Source organism: Apis dorsata, unplaced genomic scaffold (assembly GCF_000469605.1).
Source record: "Apis dorsata unplaced genomic scaffold, Apis dorsata 1.3 scaffold_254, whole genome shotgun sequence".
Classification (NCBI taxonomy): domain Eukaryota; kingdom Metazoa; phylum Arthropoda; class Insecta; order Hymenoptera; family Apidae; genus Apis; species Apis dorsata.
This window is the reverse complement of record NW_006263532.1, coordinates 343,599-352,864: the sequence shown is the minus strand read 5'-3', so window position 1 is coordinate 352,864 and position 9,266 is coordinate 343,599. Positions and strand designations below refer to the sequence as shown.

The 9,266-nt window shown below is 35.3% G+C and overlaps 1 protein-coding gene across 3 annotated transcripts in view; it reads left to right on the top strand.

Moving 5' to 3' along the window:
- LOC102677107 overlaps nucleotides 1-9,266 on the top strand; it is an 89,804-nt gene that overhangs the window by 73,886 nt on the left and 6,652 nt on the right. For 2 of the 3 annotated variants that reach the window (XM_006616176.2, XM_031510683.1), the window contains exons 5-8: nucleotides 5,761-6,156; nucleotides 6,288-6,390; nucleotides 6,703-6,894; nucleotides 9,005-9,219. In XM_006616176.2, coding sequence (XP_006616239.1) covers nucleotides 5,761-6,156; nucleotides 6,288-6,390; nucleotides 6,703-6,894; nucleotides 9,005-9,219 — 906 coding nt within the window. The remainder of the gene's footprint in view (nucleotides 1-5,760; nucleotides 6,157-6,287; nucleotides 6,391-6,702; nucleotides 6,895-9,004; nucleotides 9,220-9,266) is intronic. The other variant, XM_006616175.2, reaches the window with a different exon arrangement.

Here is a 9,266-nt window from a genome sequence, read left to right as displayed (position 1 = left end):
TTTTTTTTTTTTTTTTTTTTTTGAATTTTCTTTCAAAGATTCTTTTTATTCTTATACGAAATATAAATATTCGATATCGTTTCATTTTTTATTTAAATAATTCTTTATTACTAATCTTCGAAATTAAATCGATATACGAAATAATAGTGATTCAATTGAATTTGATAATTGGAATAATTGATAATAATACTTAAATTATCTAATGCAAATTTTTGGACAAGTATTTTACTTAGAAACTAATAACATCGTGTTAATTTTCTTTCCGTCCGTTAAAATTTGTAAGAAAAATATTTTCTAAAATATTCCTTTGCTATTAGTTCAATTAGAAAGTCTTGAATGGTGGAAAAGGGTCATAGTTTTATCGAAGCGATAACAATTTAGTGGAACGTTAATTTTCTTCGCTTCGAAAGTTCTCACAACTTGGAATCCCCCCTCCCAACAATGAGTCGCAGTTGGGTATTATTCTAATTTGAAGTTTTGGAGAACGGTAAGTTCTCCATTCATGACTTGGCCAAGTCACTTCGCTTCCACTTGCGCTCCGTTTAACACCACGAACTGAACTTCAGTCGCATTCGTTTGTATTCACTCGTTTTGTATTTAAAATTCTAGATTCCAAGAGATAATGGGATAAATCCGAAAGAGAAGAAACATCATTTCGTGGCGAGATTTGATTAAATTTTTTTTTCCTTTAACTTTGGACTAAATTTCGTTCTTTAATTGTAAAAGTCAATATTTTCGAGTTTGATTTTTTCAGATTTGATTTTACCAGAAAGTAGAATTTATATTTTTTAGTTTAAATTTCATTTCCAAACTAAATATTTAAATAGGAATTTTAATTTAAAAAATTCAAATTTATATGCGTTTCTAAAGATACTTTTATTTAAGAATTATTTAAATTTGCATTTTAAATTCGTAATATTCAACGGGAACACGAGGAAGAATACCTGTGATATCTTTTAAGATCGTTTAAGAAAGAATATTACATCTTAATATTCTTTGACTTTATTCCGTGGCTTTGCTGTCCATTAACAAAAGAAACTTACTCTCATCTTTCACGAACATGGAAAACTTTTTTCTCTCTATTAATCATATAAAAAGACAACACATTTTTTCTGTATTAACGTTTCTCTTGACTTTTGCAATTCCTTTAAAAAAAAAGGATACAAACAAATTTTCATATCAATTTTCAATTATATGATAATTTTATAACAAACCATTAAAAAATTTATTCTAAAAAAAAGAACAAGCAATATGTTACAATTTAGATAGAGTTAAATTATTTTGGAAAAGTCAAAAGGATCGAGGAGAAACTTATAGCATGATCGATGAATTAATGATCGGTTTTCTGGTGAAACCAGTGCCAGAAGAGATCGAAACTCCTACGTAGCATTCACAAAAGTTGAGTACGTGCCACCCACGTGTACTAGATTTGAACGTAGACCGATAAAAAGAAGAGTTATCGTGTGTTCGTGCCACGTGTCTAGCTACATAAAAGTAACAAAATGGAAGAAATGACAGAAGAGATTGCCGACAAACCGGTAGGAACATCGTGAAAAGTAATAATACCGGGGACGTGACTCCTCGTTTTCAACCTTTAACGATATTTTTACAAATATTCATGGAACCTTCTTCGAAAATGTTAATGCATATCTTGCACAATTGGAATAATATTACGAGAGATAAATGGAAAGTATTTTTTAATAAATGAAAAGAGTAAAATAATTCGAGATATACTTCTATTATTTCTATATTTTCATTCTTCCATTTTCCTTTTTATCATTTCATTATTTCAATGATGAACGAATTTTAAAAAACAATTTAAAAAACAAGAAAAAATTTTATAATCTATAACCACCTTCTCAACTCAATAATTATCTTATTTCATTTGTTATATAATTTATTATTTATATATAATAGTTATATATCACGATTTCAACGATATTTGCAATCAAGAAAAAGAAAAAGAGAGAAAGAGAAAGAGAGAAAACTATCTTTTGGAACTCTTTTAAACTCGCAAAGAGCGAAAAACAGATCCATCGCGGATCGACACGATTTCTTTGAAATTCCGGAAACACAGGAAGATTGCGGTATACTACCGGTTTCGTGGAGTCATGAGCGTTGAAAGGGTTGAAAAAGAAGATAGAAGGGAAAAAAAAAGAAAAAAGCGTACAGAAGACACAGAACGACAACGGAGATTAACAGATCCTCAAAGAGTCGATTTGTGCACCGTGTCAAATTTGTAGGAGGTGGTGTGTGCGTCCACGATGGGAAAGAGAGTAGAGAAAAATTCCTCCGATTAAAAGGAGAACGAGAATGGACCACTGTCACTACAATGGATAAATGGTACCTTTTGTGGAGACCGACGGCTCTTCTTAGGCCGCTCTTCTCTTTTTCTCTCTCTCTCTCTCTCTCTCTCTTTTTCTTATCCGCCCACAACCTGCCCTCCGTAATCGAGAGAAGAGGACAGAGGGAATGAGGGTGGCACGAAGCGAAAGGAGAAGACGAGAGGGAGAAAAAAAAGGCAGCGTGCAAAAGGTGGGAGAACGAGCAACCCCTCATGCCGGTTTATACCTGAAGCGACCCTCGAAATCTGTTCTCGGAAGAGTTCACGAGGTGCACACGGGCACACAAGCACATCTTGCACGTGTACACACACGAGTGCACGTGGGACACACGTGAGACTGGATTTGTGTGGCTGTCGGAGCCTTCAGTCGGCTGCGGCTCGTCGTTCAATGCGCTTCCTTCTGGGCCAGAGTGGTTTCGACCGATTTTCTTGTTTTCGGGAGTGGCCTTTTGCATTTCTCGTGATTCCTCGAACCAGTGTCGCGTTCGAATTGATGTTTTTCAAGAAGAATTTTGAACTCTCGTACGATTTCTACTCGATTGATCGAGAAACGATCGAAGAAGAAATGAATTGTGAGAATCGTGATCGTTTTCTTTCAACGTAATTGAATGATTCGAGTATATGGAATTTTTTTCTACCTTTTTTCGAACGTTTATTATTATTTATGAAAATTGTGTAATGTTTGTTTTGTAATTTTGTGAAACAAAAAAAGAAGAAGATCACGAAGAAACATGTGTGCGTGCACACACGTGATTATACTGATCAACAAGTGACGGTTCCTGGTTGGAAGCAACGGTGGGCTAATATCGTAAAATAAAAATTCTAGTATACAGGAAGGACGATTTCCGTGAATATTTTAATACCAGGGATTGTATAGGCCTACGAACGCGGCACGACGGACGTGCACACGCATATGGTGGTGGTTTGGTGTATACCGGTCGAAGATTTCAGTCGCCTGTAGACCATCACTCGACGCATTTCCTGTCTAAAAGTGGTTGCAAGTGGTTCTTCGTGCGTCGAATAATCTCGAGTATTTTATTATCTAATGTCGGATCGTCGTATAAATGGAATGAACTGTGAATGAAAGAACCTTTCTCTTCTCTCTTTTTATTCTTTTTATTTCTGTTTCGTGGTAGTGCTAAATCGGAGACAAGTTTTTCTCGATCCTTCAAAACGAAATCTTCGCTGGAATAATTAATCGTTTCGCAAGGAATATTTTACGTTTAAAATGTTTTCGAGTGAAGCGAAAAATGTTCGTTCCTTCGTCGTGAAAAGTTTGTAAAAGTAAATTCGTAACAGAACGAGAAGCGGACGAAGCGTAAAATGTAACTGGAGCAAGAAGTAATGAAACACGTCGGATAAACATAATCTGGAAGAGGAAAAAAATCGATCAAAATTGTCTCGATGATGTGGTACGTCGTGACTCTGCACCATATTTTCTCATTAATTTGGCTGAGAAAATCGAGTAAAAACGTAAAAATATTGTTTAAAAAAAAAAAATGATTCTAACTACTGTAACTGTGACGTTAATTTATCATTTTTGCATTGTCAGCGTAAAAAAACGACAAAATATTTTTACGTGTAATTAACTCATGAAGGACAAGTAATGAGTCAGAAATTTCATTATCTCAAAAAAAAAAAGTGTGCGCAATATAAAGCATATTTAATTATCTCATTTATTACTAAAAAAAAAAAAACTTGCAAAATTTATGTTTCCTTTGAACCAATTGATCTCGTTGCAAACAGGAACCATTTATTTCTTACCACGCTAAGAGAAAGACATTTTAAAAACAAACTCGAGAATCTGGCTCGATTATATCGCGATTTAAATTAATAACTCTTCAATAATAACACCTTCGAGTAAATCACTCTTACGAATATCGTTTCACCCAATCAATAGTTTCACTTAAGACCGTATCAACGATATTGATTATTTCAAATCGAAAAGATCATAATCTCTCGCGCTCTACATCTGGCTACGTGAAATTATTTTCTATTCTCGCTGAATTTTTCCATACTTCGAAACGAAATAACGATACGTTTCCCGTTGCTCTTTAAACAAACATCGATCGTACGTTTTTTTTTTTTAAAGAAATCTCAAATCGACTACGAATTACATTCTACATGAAAATGAATACAATCACGCTTCGAGAAATTCTGTAATTAAATATTAAACGACTCGTCGTGACTCGTCGTTGAATAATTTCGAAATTTTTCGAAAGCCACAAACTTCTCAAAGAGATGGCACTCGCAGGAAAAGACGTCTCGTCTCCATTATGCAACCACCTGAATTCCAAATTAAAAAGATTATAATCTTTCACATTCTGCATTTCGCATTTCAAATCATATTCTATCAGAAAAGAATATAAATCGCGTCTATCATAGAATTTTTTTCTCAAACGTAACAAGTAACAACACATTGTTCTTCAAACAAATATCGATCGTAGATGATTTTATTGAAGAATTATCATATTAGAGAATTATCAATATACTAGAAATCACATTTCATGTGAAAGTGATACGTATAATCAAGCTTCGAGAAAATTTTTACAATAATATTACACGTCAGTTGAATAATTTCAAAATTTTCGGAAACCGCAAGTTTCCGCTTCTCAAAGAAGCGACACTCGGAGGATGCCTCGTTTCCGTTATGCAGCCTCGTGCAGCCACCTGGTCAGCTGACGTGTTCGGTGTTCAGCTGCATAAATTGCCGTGAGCAGTTTCGTGATCTATCAATTTTATAACGCACCTCTCGCGAGAGGAAAGAAACGGTGTAGAGTTTCCTGCGATCCGTAAATTATTTTCTATTTACGATCACAATGGGCCATTGATAAATCGGATCGATCGTACTCATTAACTACGTGTGCGTGTGTACGTGTGTAAGAAGATCGAGAATTATGGTTGAACAGCCTGAGCTTTTCTTTTCGTTACGAGATGATCGAATCTGAAGTTCAGAAAAGATTTTACGAGGTCAAGATATATAGAGGATTGATAACAAAAGCGATCCTTGTTAAATTTCAATTATAAAATCGATTTGATTAAATATAGTCCCTCTACAATATTATTACAATAATTTTGTATTAATGTATACAATGAAAATTCTGTCAAATAAAAATTTAAATGTATCGAATAAAAGTTGAACTTACTTCTTTGGGATATAATTTTTCGAAGAAAACAAAATTACAACCAAAAGATTATAAATTCTATATATTCTATATAAATTCAATATTTTCTAATTACGCATTAACATTTTTTTATAAAGAAATTATTTTTACCACGTTATAAAATTTTACAAAGGAATTGGAATATCATACGTAGCTTATGGCAAGCTTAATTAAAACGAAATAATGATTTTAAAAATATTCGTCCACTAAAATGAATATCAAAATAACATTCGATTATATTATTTCGAACAGTCGACAGTGGTCGGGAGATGAAGAAGATGAGGGCACAACAGGTCACGTAACAACGGAGCATCCTCTAGCAGAGGCGACAATTCCTTTGGTCTCCCATTCGCGACTTCAAGAGCAGCCCTCTAACTTAAGTGGCAATCTCGTGACCGCTTCTGGAACCCAGAATCCTCCTCGTTCGAGCACGCAGAGCCAGCAAGAAAGCGTTCTGCAGAAATTTAGAAAAAGTTTCTCCTTGAGGTTTCACAAAAAGGGCAGCAAGGAGAGCAACGAGAGCGAATGTCCGGCCGAAGATAACGATGGATCCGGACCTTTGGACGAGGAGGAAGAAAGGGAACCACCTACTGTGACTGAACAGACCCCTCAACATAAAGAAGACACCAATAATGACCAGAAATTCCGGTTAGTTTAATGTCATACCATCTATTTTATCTTCTTTTGAAAATTAATATTCTTTCGCTTAAATTAAGAGAAATTATACTTGCAATTTAAATGAAAGAAAATAAATGTCGAATCTCGTTTTTTTTTTACAGATTCGGTCCTCTTGTATGGAGAAGCAGTAAAGAGAGGAAAAAAGGCAGCAAGGCTGCCAGAAACGCGAAATGCAACAGCGGAGATAGTGGAATACAAATCGAGGTAAAGAAACAGAACAATAATTAACAATAGACAAAATGCATTCATATTTTATATATCATAAAGATAAAATTTTAAAATTAGCCAAATTAACTATAACCTATATATTTCCTTGAACATTTTCTTGTCCGAGAGATACTTCACACCGATACTTCACATCATCTCATGCAACTATAATTCTCCCTAGAAAATTAATTTCCTACAAAGCGTCACGCCAGTCGATGGACTTTGTGTATCGAGAAAAAAAAAAAGAAAAAATTAAAGAAAGTGTAATTTAGATCGGACGAGTAACGAAGTAAATTATGAACGATATAGATGGTATCTGGTGGAGCATTGACTGGGGGTGGTGGTGGTGGTGGAATGATGGGGGGTGGTGATAGCTCCGAGTCCCACGACACGGATGTCCAAGACGAGACGGACAGCCCGCCAGCCCTTCGCAGGCGAGTCGCCGACAAATCACGACCCCAGTCCGAGCTCATCAACCAGATACTGATCGACAAGTTTAAGGTAAAGACTATCGTTCTTTGCCCCCGATTCTTTGTCCCCTATGCTATCTTCGTTAATCATTAACCAATCATCAACCGCACGAGAAGTTACCGTATCTGTGCTTAAACATCGTTGAATAAATGGGAACACCGCAACGAGAGAGTGTTTTGTATTTTAATTAAGTTTTGCTGAGAAGAAGTTATTCGAGAGGAATTTTGGGTTCGATTTTTATTACAGATTAAGGTCAAAGTGCAATAAAAATAGAAATATGTATTGATCGAAAATCTCATATCAAATCTGGCATTGGGTGATGGTTAAACGAGAGGACGAGGATCCCTTGGGCCTCGAGACTTGTTCTCAGTAAAGTATAGCGTGTATTTTTAGTAATAATAGGTATTTTCAATCATTTTCGTATATCGATGATCTTTTGGAATGTCTATTTAAACCTTTGTCTATGGTTCTGAAAAGCATCGATGGCCGATCGAAGCGAAACTTGAAGTAATAAAGATGTGGTTCTCAGTCTGTAGATTGCGATTCACAAACATTGCTATTTTTATTTAATGACTTTCAGCATTTATTTATTTGAATATTACATATTTGAATATTACAAAAGAAAGTCGTAATTTAAAAAAGATTTAAAAAGCAATAGTAATAGTATAAAATTCATCTCGATCGACCAGCAATATCTTTCTGGATATTCAATTTTTCAAATTACAAGACACTCTCCCAATTACAATTCCATTTAACTGAGGATCATTAATTTTCAAAAGGCTAATAATTGTATGGGATAGTAAGAAACGAGGATCTCGAAGAGAAACGCTTTCCTGCTTTCGATGGACGTACAAAGCGATACATTTGTCATTGGATGTTTGCATACGTCGCTTTTTATTTTATTTATGCGCAATTTTTCTCCCTTTGTGTCTTACCATGGCGCTCTCCCTTCCTTCTCATTTTCACCCGATGATGTATAATTATTGCTATATTGAGAGTGTTGCACATTTGTAATCATTATCAGTCCACACGTATGACTGTTTCCTTCGACACAATAACTGGCATTACTCACGTTTATGGTTTAGCCACGCTTCGTGCAGATCACCGACAACCGACTGATACCATAGCAGCACAATATATCGCGTTAACCAGGATACGAGGAGAGGAAGCACAGTCCTGGTTTAGTTGATATCTGACCGAGCGACCGACCAAACACGATTTATGGAAATATGGACGAAAGTCGAATCACTGTTTGCTCTTCATCATTCTTGTTTTTGTCCTACGTGATTCGCGTATAACGACGGCGTATTTTCGAGATAATGTGAATCGGTTATTGCGTCCATTTACGGTGAATCTTAAGTTTCGTGCAATTGATAAAAAAGTATTTGAAAATTTATGTGAATCATATAAGAAACGAAGATATAGAAATGTGAATAATATACTATAATTATATTGATAAGAAACACGTGAATCATATATACGAAGATATAGGAACGTGAACAATGTAATATGGTAATGTGTTTCGACAAGCGTGAAAGCAACATGGCGCCTCTTTTCTAACACCACATATCTAACTGCACTAATCTATTAGGTCACGTCATAAGTAATTTCGTTTTGAAGACCTAGTTTCAATGAAAAAATTACATTTCATGCATACATTTAATCTATATATATATATATCTCATTTTTCAATCTATTTTGCAAAAAAATATTTCATCTTTTCGATTAAAATACTATTCTGACATCAATTTATATACGATCTTTCATTTTCAAAGATTTTTTCATTTAAGAAATTTTGTAATAACAAATGTTTTATTAACAAACAAACAAAACTCTCTGCACCAGAACTAAAATTACTTGTAAAATGACCAATATCCACGTGTATATATACCGTGTATCGAAAACCTTAACTCGAATACAAAAATATATTGGTGTTTGTACAAAATTAACAAATCTCCATTGGACGTGTAAATCTAATCGTAAACGAGAATGGGAACGGCACTTAACCCGCTCGATGATCAAGCAATTTTCTGGACAATTGGCTTAACGTCACATGGCAAGAAGAGCCTCATCTTCGCTTTCACTATTAAGGAATCTTATGTAGTAACCGTTCATGTTTAACGAGTGTAATACTTTCCAGGCGGATCTTCAGAGTCGTACGTCGTCGAGGCACCAGCATGTACGTAGAACGAACAGCGATTTAGGAGGTCAAAGGTTACTCCAGTGGGATACGAGGTCTGGTTACAGCCACGCGCACAATTACCGCAGGATGCTGTCGACGCCATCGCCGATCAAGACGAGGCCTCCTAGGCTGAGCCCGAGGCACTCCTCCCATGACATCGTTACGCTGAGAAGGTGCGTTTAACGACCGTGATCAACCCCGTGGTTTCGCACCCTTATCG